This window comes from Haliotis asinina, chromosome 1, assembly GCF_037392515.1.
Source record: "Haliotis asinina isolate JCU_RB_2024 chromosome 1, JCU_Hal_asi_v2, whole genome shotgun sequence".
NCBI classification, from domain to species: Eukaryota; Metazoa; Mollusca; class Gastropoda; order Lepetellida; family Haliotidae; genus Haliotis; species Haliotis asinina.
In genome coordinates, this window is record NC_090280.1 from 87,812,345 (window position 1) to 87,837,587 (window position 25,243).

The 25,243-nt window shown below is 39.5% G+C and overlaps 1 protein-coding gene across 1 annotated transcript; it reads left to right on the forward strand.

Moving 5' to 3' along the window:
* The first annotated feature begins 3 nt into the window (after nt 1-3).
* LOC137276821 (chorion peroxidase-like) lies at nt 4-24,012 on the forward strand. The gene is made up of 13 exons (XM_067808471.1): nt 4-181; nt 1,154-1,274; nt 8,886-9,085; nt 12,117-12,311; nt 13,901-13,979; nt 14,328-14,434; nt 15,388-15,489; nt 15,805-15,903; nt 16,823-16,983; nt 18,435-18,979; nt 20,542-20,711; nt 21,246-21,345; nt 23,835-24,012. Exons 1-13 carry the CDS (start codon nt 4-6, stop codon nt 24,010-24,012), a joined length of 2,235 nt encoding a protein of 744 aa, XP_067664572.1.
* Nucleotides 24,013-25,243: the final 1,231 nt, after the last annotated feature.

The following is a 25,243-nucleotide window of genomic DNA, read 5'->3' on the forward strand; positions in this document are numbered from 1 at the left end:
GCGATGCTGCTTCCTTTGTTGTTTGGATGCCAACTGATGGTTGCCACGGCGACTCTTCGACTAGGCGGCCCTTTGGTGGATTATTTCAACCTAACGGATGCAGAACTGGGAGAAATAGTACTACATGCTCTGGAAATAGTGAAGAATGAAACTAATTTACGGCACACCTTTGCAGATATAGGTACATATTTAATGACATTTATATTATTTGATGAGACCAGTGCAAAGAAATAGAACGAACACGTTGCATGTCCGGCATACTCACAACACCTATCTTGTTCGTTTTTCATGTAAGTGAAACCTGGAAGAAATGTTCAGTTAGATAAGAAGACCATTCAACAATCATTAATTTTAGTTATTGCATTCACCGCTGAAAGCGAAGTGTCCATTCACCGCTTAAAACGAATATGGTTCAATTAAATCTGTGGCAAGAGATTCAGTTGCAACCACATGACGACATCATTGTTCAATACATAAAACTTTTTAAAAAAATAATTTTGATAGATATGATGACTGAAAATATGGTTTACGGGAAGCAAATTGTTTAAGTTCTTTTATATAATATCTCTAACTAACAGAAAAAAACATAAACTGATCAACTCAGATGTATGTTTCAACTGTTCCAATGTTTGTGTTTTGATTCGTTTTGCAAACAGTATCCTCACAATAGTGGTTTCTCCTCTTACAATGGCTCTAATCAGTGGTTAAAAGATAAAAATATAGTGAGTGAGTGTGTTTAGTTTTTCTCTGCTTTTACCAATATGCCATCCGTATAAGGGCGTGGAACAACAGGAATTGTACCAGTGTGGGGAATCGAACTCGGACGTGCGAATGCTTTAACCACTAGTCTGCTCCACTGCTCCTCTAAAATGTGAACAAATATGCATATTCAGGAAAAGAGGGTGGGTTCAGACTTTGTTAAACGTTTATCGAAACACTGTCGCCAACAACTGGATAGACGAAAACGTAAAATGTTTCTTTCAGTTATAAAAGAAGAAAGAATGTATTCAGTTTAGTTGCTTTGAGTCATTAAGCCATTATTCTTGATTTTCTCGTGAAGAATGTTTTCAAGCAAAGTTGCTCCTTCTGGCGGTAGGAATACTGTTTTTTAACGATCCTAATACCATGGGACTTCGCATAATTTGTGTTGCAGATAAAGCTGCAAATGAGCGTGCAAAGAAGTTCAGCTCAATTACATTCACGTCGCTCATCAGCAGTCGTCGGGGAGAGGACCATCGTCTGAACGTAGTTATATCAAAGCTTATTTTGGAACAGTAAGTTTATTTTCCTTGGCTTTAAGGAAACAAAAGTTATCTGTTTTCAGATTTGCTCATGTTACTGATGTTGATGCACAGAAAGGACGAGGTGGTGCATAAGCATTCAGCTCTCTCAGATTTGAGTTGTTTATTGATGTTTGATAAGCAAAAAGGACAAAGTGGCTCATAAGCATTGTGCATTGTTAGAAATGAGCTCGTTATTGATGTTTGATGTCCAGAAAGGAAGAGGTGGTGGATAAGAATTATTCGTTTTCAGATTTGAGCTTGTTGTTAATGTTTATGCCAGGAAGGAAGAGGTGGTGGATAAGAATTATTCCTTTTCAGATTTGAGCTTGTTAATGTTGATGCCCAGGAAAGAAGACGTGCTGGATAAGAATTATTCGTTTTCAGATTTGAGCTTGTTGTTAATGTTGATGCCCAGGAAAGAAGAGGTGTTGGATAAGAATCATTCGTTTTCAGATTTGAACTGATCATTGATGCTGACGTTCATAGAGGAGGGTGTGGTGGATAAGCATTTAGCGATTTCGGATTTGTGAATGTCAATTATTTTGCTACTCAGAAAGAAGGTGGTCTGGAAAAGGAATATGCGTTGTCCGATGTGCAGGTGTTGTTGATGTTAATGTTCAGAAAAATAGAGACAGCCTTAGTTTCCCCTTCACGTTTAAAACCCAAAGCTCGATATAACAACATCAGTTAGAGTGCAAAGATTTCGAACCTCAAGAAACAATGCAAATATTGGTACCATATACTTGTACTATTTTTGTTCACATCTCCCGAGGGAATCAGTTCTGTTCAAAAGGAAACGGACAACCAAACTATCAATTTACCTTGACGTGTTTTATGTAATCGGATCACTCAGTAAATAGAGAATGTAGAATAACCAAATTTTACACAGGGTTAGGCACATGTTTCACTACGCTACGTTCAGTCATTTACTGCCCTTTGGACATCTGTGTCTGTGACGGCATTGTGACAAGGTCAGTACCTGGTGTGACCACCGCGAGCATCGATCACTGCTCTGAGCCTCCTGGGCGTGGACTGAATGAGTCGTCGAGTCTGGCGTTGTGAAATCCTTCTCCACTCGTCCTGCAATGCATGGCTCAACTATTGTAGCGTTTGTGGTAGAGGCTGTCGGTGTCGCACACGTCTGTCTAGCAGATCTCACAAATGTTCAATACGGTTGAGATCCGGCGATTTGGAAGGCCATGGCAGCACATTCACAATGTTGTTGGCAAGATAGTCTATGGTAACACGTGCACTATGCGCTCTGGCGTTGTCTCGCTGGAAGACCTCTCTTCTGAGGTCAGTTGCGGGAATAAAGTGATATTTGAGGATTTCATACGGCAGCTAAATTTCCCTGTACGTGCACCAGATCTGTCCTACCATTAACCTTTAGCCTGCTGAATTAATTTCAGCATAAGGCGCTAATAAGAGGGTGGGTGATTTCAAATACTCAGTGCGTCACTAAATAAGGGACAACTGAAAAAATATTCAGCTCATAAATACTACATACAAAAATAAACATTATTATCAAAAAATATCCAGATAATTTCAAACGTACAGATATTAATTACAAGACAAACATAAATATAGTAAATTTTCCTGAATTTACCTGAATTACTCGATTGGTAGCCGGATGCGTTTTATACTAGGAACCGTATAAATTGTCCAATTATCGCAAACCGATTTCAATATTCTTACTACTGATATTTCATAAGTATCTGAATTTAATTTTTTTATTGGCAAATATCCGCGCGACGACAAATTAAAAAATAATTCTGAAAAAAAAATAATCGAAAACGTTCAACGTAAGCAAATAACATTTTCGATGTCATGACAGGTCTTACTGAAATGGCACTATTACGTTTATTTAAACGTGTCATGTAATGAAAATAGCAGAATAAAATACATGATTCATAAGCATTCATGAGTGCAAATATCACGTTTTATGGTTCATTAATTTTTGCACAAACCCACAAAAAGACGGTGTTAAATCGTGTTACGCATACTAAAAAACAAACATGGCGCGCTTCGTCGAACTCCTACATAAAATATAGCTTTTTTGGTCAGAAGAAAGATTACAGAACTCTTCTGTGTAAGACCTGGTGAAAGAGGGAGAATTTCTCATTCTACAAGTGTTCCATGTATCATTTTCCGTTTAGCATGACGAAAGACGGACGAAAATTAAGATCGTGAAATCTAACTTGTTTTCTAGTAAGTGCAAAGGTCACCGGATGTGATGTCACAGACGGGGATTGCCTGATGAAATTCATTCGCTATTGAATATGAACAGAAAAGTTGGAGATATTTCGTCTGAATTTAGCACAAATAACTGTTTAAAGTGATTAATCAGAGCTCATAGAATTTTCTTGGTGTATTTTTGACTATATAATTCGCACATAGCCGAACCAGTTTGACCTTGTATGCTCCCGTGACCCGGAAACAGTAGTCGATCAACACTGCAGATGCAAGTTTTTCAGTATCTTTCATTTGAATTTTTGTTCATATTAGGCACATTACTTTATTGTCCGCTGAATATAAAGATAGCAAAGATATAATTGTGATGCATGTTGATCCCAGCTTATTCTTTTTTTCACATGGTCCAATACAGAAACGTGTACAAACATCATTCTCAACAACAGGTGCGCGGATATGGGCGTGGCATTTGTGTTTCAAAATAACATTCATGCTTTTCTTTTTATGACGATGTAGTGTAGTAAGAACTGCAGTATACATGTTTTATAAATAAAAATATATTTTCAGTTATAGTTTCACATGAAATCGGAGATGATTTGATAAAAATTGTTTTCATATTACATGATTGGGAAAATTATATGTCTCACTTTAGAACAAGTTGAATTACATTCATAATTTTATGCAATGAATTAACGTTCTTGATGAATAATTACGATAGATTTGTCAATGCTTTATGTTTCATAACTGGTTACAACTTTAAATCTTTTCATATACTTTAATATGTTAAATGATATTAATAATATGACAATTATTTTTCTCTCTCAAATAGACAAGGGCAAAGACACTTAAAATCTGTCAATGCATTAGCAACGTGTAAATAACCAAATTTTAATTAATGTCTTTCAGTAATGTGGAAAGCTGACAGTTTTGCACAATTTTTTATTACAACTACATGTATGCCATAAAATATATGGATAGATGTTACAAATTATTTTGTGTATTTTATTTCTTCATAATATCGTGACAAAATGTACATCAAATACAAATGAGTGATGAGTTATTTTTGTTTTCAACAGTACCACTTTGTTTGCTGAATTATTTTGAATCGCATGTGACAAATAATGTCAATTATGTTGTTGAAGTAACAGTACATGTAAATTTATCAGAAAATGTTATCATTTGATAAAAAAAGAAACCATATACATATAAGAAGTTATATTGTCTCTGGTGAAAGTAAACAGGCTTCATATTCTGTAAATATATATTATTCTACCTTATTGTCTTTTCCTGGGTTTAGGAACAATGTCACAATATGAAATGGGTCTAATGAACTTTCAAGGATTGTTTCTGTTTGCTGAAGTGTCTGATGGTGATATACTCCAATTATTTAGTGTTCAATAGCCTAAACCATCATGAAACAAGAAACATGAAGAACTGTCTTCCTTGAATAACAAAATGCCAAGGACTGAGCAGTCTTCCGTTAAAGATCTGGAAGCATTTGATATATATGTCTTTGCCATATACACATGGCAATGAAAAAAATCCAAATTGAAATCTTAAAGAATAGCTCCAAACTGGACAACAAAAACCACTCACTGCAGAGCTCAGTATTAGGAAAAAAGAAATTTACTTGCCACCACATGATTACCTTGATGCCAAAGACTAACATAGGTTGCACCTCCTACTCAACACTTAATTATCTGTCACTTGTAGTTTTGATATTCCATATTCAAAACATCACTACAACAAAATTATTCTAGATCTGGTATGATAATTTCATATTACTTCATGAAATTTCATCACAAGAAAAAAATGAGTCTGTCTTTCGATCACTGTCAGTGTAATCACTGCTCCAAGAGTTTGGATCATCAGTCTGTTTCCCAGATGAAGTCTGTTTTAACAGTAAAATATGAACATAGACAGTGTGCAAGTAGGTAAAAAGTATGGCCATAAACATGAGGTACATTTTGCAGTTCAGATTGCACTAGTGCAATATCTAAAAGCTGTATGGAACCACGGACTGAGCCACATGACATGATTTTTTTATACAAATATGCACACACGTCAAACAATTTGATCTGAAACATTACCTGCATTATACTAGGCAGAATTAACTCCGAAAGCTCTGCTGTTTGGAGTAACAAAATAATTTCAATTTTGCTCCAAATTCGTGAACAAAAGATGTGATGTTTAGCTGTTTTAATGTCTAAAATAAATACTGATTCACAAAGACGATGACAGTTGTTTTCTAAGCAGTAATTAATTTTTATGAAATACATTTACTGTACGTTACATTCTCACACTAGCTCTGGTTTCGTTCGTTTCTGTAAAAGGAAAAATGATTTTTTTTCATGACATCTTCATTCATCAAAATTGTACTTCTTGTAACGATATACACAGAAGAATATTCTGTTATTGTTACGACACACTGACAATTTATATGTCTCCCCGTGTCAGAACATTCTTTGAAAAAAATAGACCGCGAAAATCATCGACTTCGGATTTGCTAAACTAAAGATCAACACATCGACTGCTAACTTCATGAGAAATACTACAACACAAGCAACAAATGACAACTGCTATTGAACACAACTAACAGTAAATGACTGAGGATGACTGAAAGGTAATTCTGGTGTATAGTATGGATCTTACGGGAATTTGAATCAGTTTAGAAAATGTATCAATGGTCGTTTTCCAACTCGTTCACATTTTACTTCCACGAGTGCCATGCCGTGTACGTGCTTCCGGTTTCATCAAGGGTGGGTACAATTACAAATATTGTGATACTGTTTCACGATCTGCATTATATAGGTATTGAGTCGTTTTCTTTCAATGTATATGAGTTCAGATTCTGCTTATGAACGCATATTTTCAAACATCCTTCGTATCTTGTCACTTAGAAAGACCGCGAGTTTGGCCACGCCCTTTTGGGTCACCAACGGCTGTCAACTTTGTGAATGTTCGAAGGTTTATCAAACCAAATCAAAATAAAATCGCTAAATCTGGTAATTTCTGTGCAGAGGCAATAACATTTACCTATTCACACCGTGTAATTAATTCCAGATAAAATAATTGGATATGTCAAAAGGATGGCACATTTTCTTCGGCATCACGATACATGTGGAGTTGTTTGTTTACCGCCGTTGCCATGATCGTTTCTATTCGTCCAATCGATGATATAACATTGAGATTGGTTTTGTTTATATTTATTTGAGCCGAAAGTTACTAATTTTTAGAAAATGGGAAACTTATGAGCTTTCTCTTCGTCAAGGAACAAAAAATATCGACTAAACTATCAAAAAATATTTCATTATGAAGAAAATATTAGACTGGGTACCACACGGCGTGGTGCGCTGGAAGTCAACAATGGCCGTTATTTTCAACTGCGTGCCGAGAAATTCGGCGATCTCATTTTTAATTCGCGGGCATTTCGTTTTAATGTATATAAACGTATTGAACATTACATATTTAAAAAGGTGAGAATTAGTACATTCCATACATAATTCATATGACACGTAAATCCGACTCGTTGAATAATTATTGCAAGTTTTATTTGGAGATGTCATTATCCTGCACTCCTGTCGAATGGGTTCGACGATAGCATTGAGAGGATTAAAGGATATACTTGCCCACGTCATCATGCTTCCAACGCCGTATCTTTCAACTTTACGAATACCGTGTCGAGTGTAGAGTTCGTTTCTCCGTCGGTAGACACACATCCTACCATCATGGCGATACAGCAACAACCGCCACTCATCACTAACTCAGATCCTCCTCCAGTGCACGGGGGCCCATGGCCGGACGTTTCTGCACCATTGCAGTCATGCGCAACGATGATGATACCGCAGAACATGTGGTGTATATGGTCGCATATCCTATGCTGTCGTAGGCGATTTCTGATGGTATGTGCTATACGAAATCCAGTAGCATTATTGGTTGTGTATGGTGCTCTGTTTGTCCGTTTGCGCAGATGCAAGATCCACATGAGTTGTGACCCCTGGCCTACCAGTTCCCGGTCGATCTCTTGTAAAGTTGTTGAGTTCGTAGCGCTGACATGTTGTGTTTCTCCTTCAAAATATTACCCATGGAATTGCAATTAAATGCAATTAACATGAAAAGGTTTAGAGTAGCACTTGCTCAGTTTAGATGTTGTTCACATGAGTTACGCACTGAAACTGGAAGGTATTATAATTAGATAGAAATAATACAATAAGCTTACAGTGCGATGAGAGTTATATTGAGGATGAATACCACCTTCCCTTCGTGTGTTCCAAATTTGAACAGCTCCGCTAGAACCGTTTACTTAAAACCTTGTATCGTCCAGGTAAAGTCAAATTCAAACTCCTCATTTGATCAAGAGAATGTAAACTTATCAATAATATAGGTAGATTAATCTAGTATGCACTGTATCTAAGATCTAAACTTATCAATTTATACTGCACACACCATGCCTTGACATGCACAATGTAACCTGTGTGGTTATGACCCGATGGCCTATACCTCTGTAATAAACGAATTGAATACTAGACTAAGTATATTTCATTCATAAAATCATTTCAACTGACTCTTTTGAGGCACTTAAAGTGGTTATAATTCCCATGGGTTCATTCCAAATTATGTGAAAAATTCTGATGACTCTACTGTATGTTAACAGTCATGTACAGGGGCTGTTGTTTATTTGGTTGCATTACTGAATCGCTAAAGCTTATAGTTGCATGCGATCTGACCAATCAAGCATAAAACATGTTTATATAATTAGTGCACCTGTGCTAACATAACGTGCGTATTCACTATCACTGCGATAATTACTCAGACCATTGCTCGTAAATGTCCCTTCGTCGATTTACACAAGTGTCTTCGGCGTGACGAGCGAACGCTTTAACCATGAAGCTACCCCACTAGACTACCCGCGAATACCCGGATTAGACTTCAGTAACCGATGCTTTTCGTAAGAGGTGACTAACTGGATCAGGAGGTCAGGCTCGCTGACTGGGTTGACTCATGTCATCCTATCCCAATGCGTAAATCGATGTTAATACTGTTGATCACTGGATTGTCTGGTCCAGACTCTATTATTTACAGACCACTGCCATATGGAATATTGCTGAGTGTGGTGTAAAACTAAACTCACTCAACTCACTGGTGTCATTCCTGAGTTTCAGGGATATATTCAAGGTTATCACAGCTAATTTCGATTTACACCAAACGGATTTTATGATAGTCAAGATTTTTTTCTTCTTTCTTTTTTTGGCATTTTATTATTTTTTAAAATATTTTTATATATTTTTTTGTTTGTTTTTTGCACCGACGTTCTACATCATGATACTGTCGTTCGGTTTTACTTAAATGCAGAGATACTCTAATGTCTCACGATTGTGGAAATGCCTGTGTTACTACTTTTTCTAATTACAGTGTTCGAACATTAGGAACAGTACCACCGTCTCTTTTGGAGGAAGGATTTGGACCCCAGATCCGCTGTGATGTTCAAAACGCATGTAACACGAAATCTTACTACCGGTCAGCCGATGGCAGTTGTAACAATCACCTTCACCCTAGATGGGGAAGTGCGTTTATTCCAATGAGACGCTGGATGCCTCCGGCATATAACGACGGTGGGTGTACTGTCATTTACATAATTATGCAATGCGACACAGTACAATATATTTTATTTATGTGCCACCATTTGTACAGCAAGAGTTAAGATACAGCAGTCTGAATATTAAAAGGGTAAAAGTACAAATGCCCCCAAAAGGGTTAAGGGTCACAAAATCAGTGAAGGTCATAACTATATGAAAGCAGATAAAGTGTTACAGATCATCTTGAACAAAGGCACAGTATAAAAATAAGGAATTTAAATTTTGAAATACACAATTAAGGATAGATTATTAAGTCTGTTGTGAAATTTCCTACCTATAACCATTTTGAAGCACATGCTTATAGTATTCCCAGAAATTATTGAGAATCATGTTGCGTCATGTAACTCATTACGTTTATTATCTTCTGGCGTTTTACTTACATAAACATGTTAAAACATCATCCTTTTACAGTCTCAGTCTTGTTTTAGTACTTTGTTAGACCTCCTCGCTCAGCAATGCATGCCTGAATACGCCTAGGCACACTACCCATCAAAGTTTGTAGGTAATCGTGTGACAGGGTATCCCAATATTGGACCACCTCGGCCTTCATATCTTCAATATTTCTCAGTCCCTTTTGGTTTATTCTGTCCTTCATGACTCCCCACACATTCTCAATTAGGTTTAGGTCTGGGCTGTAACTGGGCCAGTCTAAAACTTGAACATTTTCGCCCGGCAACCACTGTTTTGTGTAGCGCGCAGTGTGTTTTGGGTCATTATCATGCTGGAAAATCCAATCATCTTCATACAATGTTTGTGCTGTCGGAAGAAAGTGACCATTTAGAATGTCAACGTATCTTTCTTTTGTCAAGTTTCCCGTGAAAACACACAATGGCGTCACTCCGCGAGCCGATATGCCACCCCACATGTGAAACTTCGGGCTATGTTTTGGTCGCTGGTAGATAGGTTTGACAGTATCTTTGGTCCAAATTTTCACACATTTAGGGAAAGGCCAAACAGAACTTTCATCCGAAAAGAAAACATTATCCCAATCTTGATTTTCATGAGCCCGACACCAGTTTAAACGTTTTTCCTTTTGTGCATCTTTCATCAACGGCGAGGGAATTCCACGTTTTTTCACCCAATTAAGTCTCTGTAATTCCTGCCTAACTGTTTCATTGCATACCTGAGGACTTCCTCTGCTAATCATTTCATTTCTGATGTTCTCAACACTTTTCAATTTGCCCCTACTCACAATCTGCCCAAGTCTTCCGCTTTCCACAACACTGAATTCCCTAGGCCGACCTGCCCCTGCTTTGTGCTCTATCCCGATTCCTATTTGAATATTCTTCAAAGTTCTATATACTGTAGACAGAGGAATACCATGTCTACACGCTAACACTTTACCATCAGCCTCACCCCTTTCAAAATCATCTAGAATGAGCTTTCTTTTTTCTCTTGCTGTAAATTCTGCCATGTCAACACAGGAAGCCGTCTGCTCAGACAAGGGAGATAACTCTTGACGAAATGAGCTGCCTTCTAAGCCTTCAAGAGTTGTCTCCCTTATTTAGTATGCTTAGTGCATAGTGAAAGCCCTTTTTCCAATCTTAGCATCATTAGAAAAAAAAACAAAGATTTTCTCAATAATTTCTAGGAACACTGTATTTATGGTTATATAAAATGGTAATATCTACTGGAGGATTATAAAACATATTCTTAAAGTATAAAGTAAGGGTATCGTTACGGCAACGTGTTTCGTTAGGGGTTGTCGGATGTGGGTATTGCATGCAGGTATTGTTTAGGGATTAAAAAATCAATAGGTATAATTGCTAATACTAATACACGAATATGAATTATGTCACAAATATGGTGAAAGTTGACATTTTTACTGCAAATATCATTTGCAAATACATATATAAATGTCTGATGTCACAGGATTTCACACTAAACGTGTGCGCACTGAATGCTCAACTCATGTCATATTTGATTAATTTTAACGAATGATTTCACTAATCATTATGAACTGTGAGTGAACTTGGTGGTGAGTAATTATGCAAGCTCAACCCTAATCCGCATATAACCAATTAAAGCACAGGCAAAAATAGAAAACGCTGTCTGATGGCCAAGCAATGTGCGAAATAGTTTCCAAATTTTGCTAGTCATTCGTACCAGCTTAGCCAGAAAGTTACTTGCCCACAAAATAATTCACTAGCCCGAAATGTAGACAAGGGTTTCATCATTAAGCTGCTATTATGATGAGAATTTCTATCATGCATGATTTAATCGTGCTCTACAACTTAACAAGTCGTGAAAGTTATGTATTCAAAAAATGACCCCATGAAAATTCCTTGCCAGTCGGGCCGGGAACCATGTACATTTGCTAGACCCACTCGATTTTTATTAGCCACGGCCTAGCGGGCTAGTCACTATTTCGCACACTGTGGTCAAGTGAGTTGAAGGGTGAAATGTCTCATGTTGTTTCCATCCATGACAATTTTAGAATGTTTGTGTGAGGGATGTTAAAGGTAAGCTCACCCATTTATTACCCAGTCCTTCAAGCGGGTGGTTGACTCATGTCATCATAGCCACTCATGATTGAGTAGATCGTTGCTCAGATATGTCTACATAGACGATGTATGTGTTTCAGTTAACGTGGGAAGATGTGTTTGTTTGGGGGTGTTTTTTCTTTGTTTTTTTGGGAGGGAGGGGGGGGCTGTTTTTGTTTTTTGTTTTGTTTTGTTTTGTGTTTTGTTTTTGCCGCGTTCACAAGTATTTCAGTTATATGGCGGCGGTCTGTAAAGCAAGTCTGTTCCACACCTGCCAGTGATCAACAGTATGAGCATCGATCTATTTGGTTATGATGACATGGATCAACCAAGTCAGCTAGCCTGACCACCTATCCCGTTAGTCGCCTCTTAGGACAAGGACGGGTTGCTGAAGATCAGTTCTAACCTGGTTAGACGTGTAAAGAACTCACAAGGTACACTTACACAGGCAATTTAGTGTTTGTCACAATTTTTTATGTTTGTGAAGATACAGGTGAATATGATACAATTTACTTTGAGAACAGGTGTGGCGAGCCCAAGACAGTACAGCAAAACAGGCGCAAAACTACCCAGTGCTCGTACAGTCAGCACTACCGTCCACGCCCCTTCCTCAGCAGATGACGTTAACCCAAAGTTCACCGTCATGCTGATGCAGTGGGGCCAGTTCCTGGACCACGATGTCACCAGCACACCAATACAAGAACTGTCACATCTTGAACGTAAGTGCCAAGAAGAGTCAGTGAGTGAGTTTAATTTTACTCCATACTCTGCCATATTCCAGCTTGTTACGAGTATGTATTTCCTGTATATTTTGTTATTCAGTAATAATTATTATTGGGTCACAATGTTTAGTGTTTTGAATATTAAATATGATGGGTCACATTTCGTTTTGATAGATGGTCAGCACTTCTAGGATTCTGGTTTTCTGTTCTTAGTTTTCTATGTGTTTACTTCCGGGAGACTTATTCGAGGGCATTCCGCAGTGTTGACGATTGTCGTAAGTGGCCGAACTTTCGGGAAATCACTTGGTATATATAAAAAGGCTGATTGCCGTGTTGGGGGCGACACTCATTCATATTAACTGGTGGATATACATCACTGCCAACTCTTTATCATCAAAACCCGTCAACGCCTGAATCTACATTATCTGCAGTCAGGTGGAGGTCTGTAAATAATCTTTTGACAAGCATGGATCTCTACGGGTGTCCACGAAGATATTTCAGTCCATAAATACACCAAGCTTTGATAACTCTGACCCAGGATCGTTGATTACAGACAGTCAGCCAGAGTTAGTTACTATAGTGTCACATGTCAAACACAAAATTATGAATCAGCAGTAGAAATTAAAATAATATTGAACATCCAGCCATATCCTGGCTTTTGAAACACTGGCGTATAAAACATATTTAAAACACATCAGTACAAAATAAAGGTGCGGTATAAAATGGGTAAAAAATATATGGAAAACGGATGTAAGTGGTGGCGGGAGTTAAATGAACATTTGGGATCTAAAAACAGTTATTATTTGCCCGTTGTAGATACTGCAGTGCAATATTTGTACGGCAATATTACACTAGTATAATACCGCTTGACGCATGACGTCAAAATGGTTCAAAGGTGCGACGTCACAATGTTAATATCGCTGTCGCAATTTTACTAGACCTTGCTTGACTCGCCGCAGTTTCTGTCAATTTATGTTGGCGAGTAATGAACAGAATATTCGCTTTCGTGAAATACCAGTTCATTAAACTAGTATAAGATTTAGTATTAAACTCGCCATCACTCGTTTGATACCAAACTCGTTCAATAAAAATGGTATCACACGGAAGGTCGTTTAGTATCCTCTTTATCTCGGAGTTGGGGAGGGGGCAGATGGGTGCATCCAACCGTATCGAACTTTTAAGGTGGGGTGGGCATAGTTACATTCCATGAAAAAACATTACGACTCATACGAAACGAACAATCTGACTTTTGGGTTTAAAACCAAGAAATTCGGGCGACTTCTCTGATCTTTGTTCATAAAATGCACACGAGACAGATGAAATGTAAACCCGAAGGTCTTCAGTTCTCAATAACTTGTAAGGCATCGTCGCCCCGAGAAACCAAGAGGTGTCGAGAATGTGATATCTGCTGCAGGTTTAGTTGCATGTTTCACTCACCTTTTCGTATCTTATGGCCGTGCATTAATTTACCTGCACAACTCACTTTTTGAGAAATTCATATTTGGTATTCATTTTTACATTCCTCCTACCTTTGCTTTTATCTGTTTTGGAGTGTATACGTTCTTTTGTTCGGCAATATTTTCCAGGTGACCATGGAGCACTGATTGCTTGCTGCACAGGCCTTGTCGATAGTACCAACATAACAAAGGCCGAGTTAGATGAAAGGTAACTTGCTTGGGTCTTTGAAATACTAATTAGGCCATTGTTACATTTAAAACAAGAGTAAATCAGGTGTCGCGAACAAGGTGTATTTTCGTAGATCAACGTCTCTGTGTAAATTCACCCATTGTTATCACTCCTAGCTTGACAACGGTCTGCAAATCAACACTGCACCATGCAATAAACGCATTGTTATCCCTAGGGTCGTATGCTTCATTACTGACTCACCAGTTTCCAGAATTCAGATAAAACAAAATCCATTTTTGCATCGGGTGTTTTTCGTCAAAGCATGTAATTATGCCAGGATGGCATTCCTAAAACCTGTATCTAACATCAAGTCCCTGTTTTCGACAGACCCCAGTGCTTTGCTATTGACATTGAACGGAACGACAGGCGCTTTCCTTACAGCTGCATGAATTTTGTGCGATCTGTGCAAATCGAGAACGTCAACTGTAAATCAGGTATGTGTTTCTGGTATAGCTTGTCTGCCTGCATTAACCTGGCATGAAACAATGCATGGCTTTTGGGTGTAAATACACACTGTAGTTGTTCGGCTTCCGGGACGAACGGATACCTGCACGGAAACTGATAATACCTACCTAGCAGGAATTCAACGCGTGATTCAAGGATGCCAATACCCGTGTTGTTGTGTACCCAATCTCAATCTCAATCAAGTTCCAATACCAGCGTTGAAAAACGTTGAAAATATCTTAGATATACGGGTATCAATACCTGAACTGGGTGACGAGATTAATGGATGGATGGGACTTACAATATCTCCACTGAAGGATCATTATACTATCTTACCAATACTTGAACTGAAGGGTGAGAACAGAAAAATAGCAGGGTGCCAATGTACGATTAAAGGGTTAGAATAAGTAGCACGATATCGGTATCCAAAGTAAAGTGAAAGAATGCTTGTGCTGAAAAAAAGAGAGATAAAAACGTTAAAAGGTTGTGCTGAAGAGTACCGATTTCTGAACTGTAAGGTGGGGTGACCTAATTTGTAGGGTAGCAATATCTGACGTGAACGGTGAGAATAAACGAGTGGTATGACATTAATAAATGTACTTTGTGATTACTTGGTAAATAGGATATCATAGTTATTTGCAATAAGGCAAGCATGAAAGTGTCCTAATGGAACGTACCAGTACACCTGATCTAAATTCTAAATCTGCCCGACCTCTTGTCCAGACCATGTGGTAAACTTGTACCCTGATCTGGGTCTCCTATCACGAAGTAACTTTTAAGTAACCTTAACTCCCATCCTTTAACACTGCACTAAGGTCACCTTAGTGACTTACGATCACCTCAGTGCTTTGTGAAAGGACCGCCGGATCACGCAGCTCTTGAGACAAGATGTTTGTGGAACTAGGGTACCTGTTGTCCTTATGTATCGTTTGATAATTCACAGCTCCAGAAGAACAGATGAACCAGATTACTGCCTTCATTGACGGCTCTCAGGTATACGGGTCATCATATGATGAACAGATCAAAGTACGGACATTTGTTGACGGTAGGTTATTAAGGACAGACTGTATATTCCCCTTTATTTGCTCCAAATTGTAAGGCTTTGATTAATAATTTTAAAAAACCTACATCACATTTTTTATATTTCTTCAGGGCAGAATATGTTTGGTTCCACCATCCATGGAAAGAGAAAGCAGTTAACCAGTTTATCTATATTATCAGATAAGATAATAAAATATCCACACATCCTGAATTATTTAAAATAGTGTAACGAAAACACATGAAAAACTCGTTCTTTAATAATGTTAATTTTGGTATTGGGCTGTATGTGCTTGTGACTGTGAAACCTCTGTGTTATCAGGAAAACTGAAAACTGCAAACCACGGCTTCCTTCCACGGGACTTGGAGAATCAAGACGCCTGCAGGACTCAAACTGGTCCTGATTATTGCTTCCTCGCAGGTTAGTAGACTAGGCAGTGAGTGAGCCATGTTTCCGTTATCATGGCACAACACGTTGGTGAAAACCTGACTGTGTTTAAGTCAATCATTGGCATTTGCCGCCATGACGCTGTTGGAGTACCCACTCACCTACTTAACCCACAGTGACCCTCATTTGTGGCCACGGTACTTTGTCTGATGTGGAGTGGTGGGCGCCAGGCTATTGATCAAGTGAACTTAGAGGTGCCGGGATCGAGCCCACCTGCGACCGAGTGTAAAAATCAACCTTTTGTGCAGCCTCTTACAGTGTTGCCACAACCCCAAGTGTACAGTACAGAACACTGTGCACTTAACAGAATCCACGAATCCGTCGGTGGATGACCAGATGCCACATGAACACGTGCAAACACCTGGTTGCGGGTACAGTAACGTGCAATAAACTTGGACATGACTATGCTAAGCGTTCCAGTCCACCAGGAAAACCCCAATAACTCGATGCGCCTAGTGGCTCCACAAATTGTATGTTTCCCAGGGAGTTGATATTGAAAATACGATGTCGTCGTTGAGATAGGTATCCATTGATCGAGAGAAAGATGCCAGGACGTTGAGCACGTCCTAATTGCTTGGATTTGCGTTCTATATTAAAATCCTGTGATAATAAAAATAATAATAATAATGACACTCTGGGTAATGAAGAAGGCGGCTGTGTTGAGGAGCCTTCATATTCTCCGGAGAGTTCTTTGTGGGTTCGATTAGGCAGCGTTTCCTGGGAAAAGTCCCATTCGGTATCTAGACTGCGTCTGGAGGGGGCAAGGGCCCGGTGCTGCTGATGAGCTTTACCAACCTGACTGTGCCAGGATCACTCGAACCCTCTCTGCTGCAGTTTCATTTTAATCTGTAAAAAACATATGTATAAACGAAAGATTGTTCCACTTTCCTAGGTGATCATCGGGTGAATGAGAACCCTGGACTTCAGAGTATGCACACGTTGTTTATGAGGGAACACAACCGTATAGCCACAAGACTAAAGGAATTGAATTGTCACTGGGAAGATGAAGGGATTTTCCAAGAAGCCAGGAAGATAGTTGGGGCCATCCTACAGGTACAGTATCCCCGTGTAAACGCATGGCAAACAAGGATAAGTTGGGCATCGACCTGACTATTGGCCTGTATTAGCATGTAGGAGTGCCGCCCACTGGCGCTTGTCATTGTGAGTGAAAGGGCCCCAGGTTATCCATGATCAAGTGCAGTGCTAAACAGAGTGAGAGTTTTATGAGTAGGCCTATGCGATGGATCAATTTCATCGTCATGCACTACACGTGCACCAGCCTACATCTGCTGTCCCTTTCATTTACCTAATGGGTTTGTTCATTGCCATGAACCGCCTACTTCTAGTAAACGCGTCCTCTGTACAAGTCCAACTTATCCTTGTTTTTTAGTAATACTGTACACAAAATCTCGAGATGCATCCCTAAGACAAATAGGTTCTATGTGAACTCCAAGACGTATGCTCTTTATAAAGACTGGAATCAATAGTAACAATAATATTCATAATTCGTTCAGGATTCAGGACTCCTGCATTCAGTCAATAACAACATATCTATAAAAATACTTTGATCGAAACCTGATTAAGCTGCATTGCTCACAGATACGCACAGTGTTGTCATACCATTCGAAGTGTTTTTGGACATGTTTGTTTTCAAATGTATTGATTAGTTATTTTAAGCATCGCTGCAGTTATCTGGAGATCTGAAGACGTATCGATCCATTAGCTCCTTGAACAGATACCTCCCATCTTTTTTTATCCCCGTGACCCTATATACAGTATAATACATGTACCGCTAATCAAAAGACCGCACGTGCAGATCGTACATACAATAAACTTGCAGCAGTCTTTTTATATGCCACAAAATAAAAGAGATATTCAATACCATAAATATACTCTTCAAAAACGCAGGGAAACCTGAACTTTGAAGTCTGGTAGAAAGAAATCCTATTGAGGAACGTTACAATGACATTCATCTTATGTATGCAGCATCATGTCACGTTATCACCGCACGCAAACACAATGTGTGGAAAGCACGTCCACAACGTCAAAGCCTCCCACACGTGCATGCGGTGTCATCATGAATCCTGACGTTTTTCAGGCAGGTCGATAAATCATTGTAGACCATTTTTTCAGATAATTTTCTTGCATCTGTGCATGGTTAGTTTTCCAGGGTCAAATCACACACTACTGACTGAAAATTGTAAACCTGAAATTTTCATGTCATACTGCAGTCACCTAGCAAGAGGGATAACTGAACGAATAGCTTTGAATGAAATCTATCTGGTGATGCATTCTCAAAACATTCATTATTGTTGTACCAACATTGATTCAGTCCAATATATCTCCCAAATGCGACAACCGCACATTGAATGTACAGTTCCCCTACTTTTTTAAAAAGTATACATGTAATATTTGCGGGTTATTTATAAGCATGTTTGTCATAAACGTCGATTACCGTATTTTCCAGCCACATGTTCTTATCCGTGTCTGATTTCTTTTCAAAGAAAATCACCTACGGCGACTACCTGCCTATTATCATGGGGGATCAAATGTATACATACAACTTGAGCCTCCTCTCATCAGGTTACTCCACCGACTACGATGAAACAGTCGACCCCAGCATCAGAAACGCCTTCGCAGCAGCAGCGTTAAGGATGGGTCACTCAATGGTTCGGGTATTCTTCGCAAGCTACAGTCCGGACTATGACGACCTCGGACGAACGCCTCTGAGGGACGTGTTCGAAAACACACATCTTATTATTAGCGAACAAAACAGAACCGTCGGTGGATTTATCAGGGGTTTGGTAACGGAATCTGTACAGTCCGTAGACCGGAAGATATCACAAGAGATAACCGATCACCTTTTCCCCGATGGACACAGGAGCTTGGACCTTGCATCTCTTAACATCCAGAGAGGACGAGATCACGGCATACCGCCTTACACTGCATATAGGACCTTCTGTGGGAATCCGAGTGTTACCAGTTTCGACGAGCTGATAAATACGACCCATTCTAACGTCACAGTGAGCAAGTTCAAGGAGGCATACGCGTAAGAAACGTTTTAATCTCGGGGTCTCGAATAAAATACAATAGCAAAACAACTTGCCGGCTATATACCGACGACCTGTACATAATTACAGCCAAACATCATTGTGTCGACGCTTGAAAGTGAGTGAGTGGGTTTAGTTTTACGCCGATTTTTAGCACTATTCCAGCAATATCACGGCGGGGGACACCAGAAAATGGGCTTCACTCATTGTACCCATGTGGGGAATTGAACTCGGGCCTTCAGCGTGACGAGCGAACGCATTAACCACTAGGCTACTCCCCCACCCCCCGAAGCTGGAAAGACCAACCTTGGTATTTCGAGTTATCCGTTGCTCGACACAAACGCGTTACGTTATAAGAAAACGCTGGGACTAGGCTTTCAAATCGGACGAACCAACAGTTCGACATACCGTTGTTTCGCTGTATGTCCAACAAGTCCCTGAATCGGGAACGGAATCTCAGTGTGAGCCAATCAGCCAGGACACAGGCCTAACGTCCTGATCGATGTAAGCCAACAATTGTCTGGATTACATAAAAATTAGGAACGCGGATGTTCAGTCGTCCAGTTCCCTTTGCAGAGTTGCGGCCCTTCGCTGTTCCAGAAACAAATGATTGGGTTGACGGTCGTACTTTTGCTCGTGTGTGTTACGGTCTAAGCTGTGTAGTCCTCTTACGCTAAGCTGACAGGCCGTGGGATTATGGAATACCGAGACTTCGAATAACATTTAGAAGTGATAGAAATAAAGGCAAGAATTTTATGGATTTCAACTTCTGTATCGTGATTTACACGACGTTTCGAGGTATATTCTTGCTACTTCAACTACTGAAGGAGTAAGCATGTATTTCGAAACGTATGCCAGGAACGTTGAATGTGTAAGAATATACTTCGAAACGTCTTCCAGGAGTGTTGAATGTGTAAGAATATACTTCGAAACGTATGCCAGGAGTGTTGAATGTGTAAGAATATACTTCGAAACGTATGCCAGGAGTGTTGAATGTGTAAGAATATACTTCGAAACGTATGCCAGGAGTGTTGAATGTGCAAGAATATACTTCGAAACATATGCCAGGAGTGTTGAATGTGTAAGAATATACTTCGAAACATATGCCAGGAGTGTTGAATGTGTAAGAATATACTTCGAAACATATGCCAGGAGTGTTGAATGTGTAAGGATATACAAGGAGTGTTGAATGTGTAAGAATATACTTCGAAACGTCTCCCAGGAGTGTTGAATGTGTAAGAATATACTTCGAAACGTCTCCCAGGAGTGTTGAATGTGTAAGAATATGCTTTGAAACGTCTGCCAGGAGTGTCAAATGAGTAAGAACTAAGAAGCTGACATACATATAATTCTTCCCTTAAAGGAAACATTGTTCAAAGCGGTGTTAACCTCAACGCGTCCACTCATTCACTCGGATTCGACTATTTACAGACCATGACATAATATGAGTAGCTTGGCCCAACATTCACTCATAAACACGAGGTTAAATATGACAGGAGCCATGTTTGTCTATCGTCATCTGAGATCACTGTATTATAAATTATCACCAACTATTTTTCAGAGACGTGAACGACATCGACCTGTGGTCAGGGGGTGTAAGTGAGGAGCCTATAGAAGGAGGGATTCTCGGACCAACGTTCACCTGCCTTCTGGGAAAACAATTCCAGGCTTTCAAGAAAGGAGACAGATTCTGGTTTGAGGGAAATAACGAATACGTTAAATTCTCACCCGGTAACGTTATACCCCATTTGTGTTATTCGCCGGAATATATACTGAGCAGCAAAAGAAACGTAGCTCTGACTTTGTCAGGTTTCAAATAGAATACATAAACGTGAACACTTAGTTATGTGAGAATTATTCGAAAATTGCGTTTCTTTTGTTGTTCAGTTGGGCCATCATGTGTCATTATGTCATTTGAAATTTATGTTGTAACGAGTGAGTGAGCTTAGTTTTAAACAGCATTCAGCAATCTTCCAGTTACATGACAGCCGTCTATTAATAATCGAGCCTGGACCAAACAATCCAGTGAGCCAACAGCACGAGCATCGATCTACGTAACTAATACGATGACAACCCGTTAGTTGCCCCTGAGGACAAGCATGGCTTACTGAAGATCAATTCTAATATATATGTTGTAAGAACAAAAGCTACAAAAATCTTATGGATTATAATTAAGAAAATTATTAAACGAATTAATTCATGCATTGTTGCAGTGTAAGGTGTTAAAGAGAGGCAATATGTTAAAGAGAGCAATATGTTTTACAGAGCAGTTGGCAGAAATCCGCAAGGCAAGTTTGTCGCGTATCATCTGTGACAATACCGACACTGTCACCATACAGAAGAATGCATTCGGCAAGGGCAGCAAGTAAGTTATACTAAAGTCGTTCACATTATTTTATCTTACCTCACACATAAATGTCGCTTTCAAAATGGCTGAGGGCCCTTCTGATATTTTCAATGTATCCCACTTACAAGCGAGTAACAACTTAACGATGTTTTGCGGATGCAAGTCGATGGAAGGGAGATAACTCTAAATCTGTTTTTCTTGTCGCCTACTAAATCAAGCGAGGACTTCAAAAAGTTTTATACCAGTGCTTCAAGCAATTCAAAAATCAGTCTAAGTAAACTTAGTCTCTGTGCTTTTCGTTACACTCCACCACTGAGTCTAACAAAACCTTATGGGAGGTCGCGTCAGATAACCTTTGAGATTGATCAATCATAACACAGCTTACCAAATCGCGAAAGTGGACATTAGCACATACCTTTTGAACTTTGTATCTCGAAAAGGTTCGTACCCGAACGATTCCAAATGTTATTTAGCTTACGCTCTCTTCCGGGTGATGCACACGGCTTACGTACAACCACGACAACGGTGAGTAAACATTCGCTGAAAATGGTGTTTTTGGCAATATTAAAGCATGTCATCTTGCGGTAATATTAGCTAATGGTAACCATGTCAACAGAAACAGAAACAGAATCAAATAATTGTGTTATATGCGGATTTTTGTTTGTGGAGAGTTCTATGTCAGTGACCTGAATATTTTGAAAGTCCCTCCGATCCCTAAATAGTAGCCGTTGTTTGATCGGTTAAATCTATTTAACCGTCTCACGTTTGATTGGACGGTTATAAGTCGCTCAAAGGTTACCTGACACGACCTTCTACTAGGTTTTGTTAGACTCATTAGTGGAGTGTAACGAAATACACTGAGACTAAGTTTACTTAGACTGTTCAAAAATTAACCTTGAGGTGTTCGGTGAGATAAAGACGTTGTTCCCTTGTCCATCGGGCTCAGGGAACACACACATTAACAACTGCTGTTTAAAACACACACTTAAAAAAAGAACCGCACACCCGTTTTCAGCAGGTTTTTTTTTCAGCATTTCTATATATTTTGATAGCAGTCATCATTAGGACAACTTCTTTGTTTGAATCTCGTTCATCATGTCGAATATTTTCTGTAATTTCAGTTGTGTCTTTCTCTTTAGTTTAATTCTAATCTATAAACCCGACAAACTGATAAATGAAATATTCCAAGCATCGATACAAATCGAAATTTCATCAACATAAACAATTAATTGAAATATCGAAAATTTCTGTTTACAAATGATATACCAAAGTCACAAGTCAAAGTCAAAAGTCACACTTGGAAGTCAGAGAACATATCGAGAGCAGTTCAAACACCTCGGATGGGGGTCCTTACTCAACTTCCTACCGTTGCAGGCAACACAACGTGGCATAAATCTGCAACATAAGCAGATCCAAATCAATCCTGTAACGTGTGTAAGAACACCCAGAAGGCAAAAAGAGAAACCTGGTTTCCTACGTACCAAACGGGATACAATACGCGATACAATACGCTATAAAATATATACTAAATCAAACCTACACAATAAGAGCAAAAAAGTGAAAATAAAATACATGTAATAGGTAATAAACAGATTGCCCACTAGTAGTGAGTGAATGAGTTGCATTTTACGCCGCACTCAGCAATAATCCAGCGATATGGCGGCAGTCTGTAAATAATCGGGTCTGGACCAGACAATCCAGTGACTGACAATTGGGATGCGATGGCATGCATTAACCACCCGATCTCGTTAGTTAACTCTTGGGCCAGCATGGGTTGCTGAATTTCTAACCCGGACCTTAAAGTGTATTTGAACCCTTCAGGAAACCAGTTGCGTAACTCATGTTACATTTCAGATGTGCTTCCTGAGTAAACTTCAGATTCAAGTACTTCGTATAGGAGAAAACACGCCTCCGAGGTTTTAGTAGACAATGTAAAACCGGGGGTGGGTGGGGGGGGGGGGGGGGGGTGGGGTGGGGGTGGGGGGGATCCCAAACCGATGAGAAGTGTTTTCTCTATCATATGTACCGTCAGTGATGGGTAATTACAATGTAGATGATCATTTATTGTAGCTACATAACAATAACTGAAGCGAGCGTAAAATCAATTTAATGACAGTAACTGTAAGTAGATAATTTAACCCCTCCACCTTAGTCGGCACGGTGGCCGTGAGGTAGAGCGTCTGAGAGAATGGTGGTTCCACTCCCACTTCTGAAAACCTTTGTATTGTGACCGTAATCTCGAACGCTATTTTTCAATTGATTTCAAACACTCATGTAACATTTGAATGTTGATGTTCATATAAAGTTAGAAAAAGTGAACCCTTGGAAACGGTCATACTAACGAAAACAAAAACCTCAAATGCGGTTATTCTGGGAAAACAAGAGATGACCTAATATATAGTGAGCAGCACACTTTAGGTTTATATTTTGAGTCCAGATCTCATACTATATATGTACCCATATGACAGGTTTAAGACTTCTTGCTAAATAATTATTCTTCCTTCCAGGGTGCCCTGTAGATCACTGGACGCGATGGACTTGACCCCATGGAAGTATAAGCTGGGGTCGTGGGGCCCCTGGAGTGCATGGGGACCTTGTCGCAGGCGTGTCCAGACACGGACACGAACATGTGAGCCCTGCAACTGTGATTGTGATGGTCCAAATGCTGAGTCCCGTTCTTGTTAATTGTCGTTTTAGCCTGCTTGTAAGAATTCGTTTGTGTCGCGCATATGACGACACAGACCCTGTGTTTCATACAAGAAATGAATGTCCATAACGACATGCAGATTGTTTGGTCTCTTGTGTGTGTATGAGTTTTTGTTTTACACAGTTTTAGCAATATTCCAGCAATATCACGACGGGGAACACCAGAAATAGGCTTCACACATTGTACCCATATGAGAACCCAGTCTCAACAGCGTTACGAGCGGACGTTTGCAGCACAAGGCTACTAACACGCACACACACGCACCGTTTGTCCTGAAACTGTGTTATATGACCGTTGAAACCCGAGTGAAAATGAAATGTGCATCCCCCGCCTTCTCAAAAAGCTGTATAGGCCCCTGTGCATGATATATCTGTGGAACTACCATGTGTCAGCATCTACCTTTAAGCCTTCTATTATCATACTGATAGTCTTTTTCACTCATCTGTTCCTGTTTCAATGTTTGTCGGTGTTTATCTGAAAGATGTACCATGGCTTAGTGGACCTCCAACACTTAGTGAGTGATTAAATGAATTGACCTCCGCTTCGAATCTTCAGATCAAGACTGGGAAAGATATGACCCTTGGGTACAGGTATAGTGCTGACCAACGTTCACATATGTTCAGGGTAGGGTAAGGCAATAGGGGGTGGCGTACAGAGATAGACCCAGCCCTAGTTCAAGGCGAAACAAGACCCGAAACGACAACCATGACGTTCACAGCTAGACAAAGGGACGCAAATTCGTACAAGGAACTCGGGCATTTTGGTAGCAGGCGCGTCCGCATTGTATTTTAAATAATGCGGGCACATGCGCTCACACCTTGTCTTCTCACACTCACTCTCTCACATACCAACACTTGTGTGTGTGTGTGTGTGTGTGCGCGCGCGTGTGTGTGTGTCTTGCATTAAAGACTTGCAGTCATTTATCTGTCATTTACTTCCAATTCACGAAAACATGTATCATGACAACTCAACTCGTTATTGTTGGTGTTCACAGGCACACGCGCCCACATTGTGGTTGCCACAACACAGCCATCCACTATATATGTATACTGCACAAAAACAGTTAGGGATATATCCAAATTTTTAAGTATGAATAATGATTTATTTCTTCACTGAAGCACTGAAGAAATATCAATCATAAAAATACCAATATCCCTAACTTATTTTGTGCAGTATGTTTCACCAAATACAGGCACGTGCATCAACATC

What these genes read in the sequence shown, in the direction of transcription:
- LOC137276821 (XM_067808471.1), top strand. Translation starts at nt 4, where the DNA reads ATGCTGCTTCCTTTGTTGTTTGGATGCCAACTGATGGTTGCCACGGCG. An exon ending in TCAAAGCTTATTTTGGAACA is followed by an intron (nt 1,275 to 8,885) that starts GTAAGTTTATTT and finishes TTCTAATTACAG; the next exon opens with TGTTCGAACATTAGGAACAG. An exon ending in TAGTTGGGGCCATCCTACAG is followed by an intron (nt 16,984 to 18,434) that starts GTACAGTATCCC and finishes TTCTTTTCAAAG; the next exon opens with AAAATCACCTACGGCGACTA.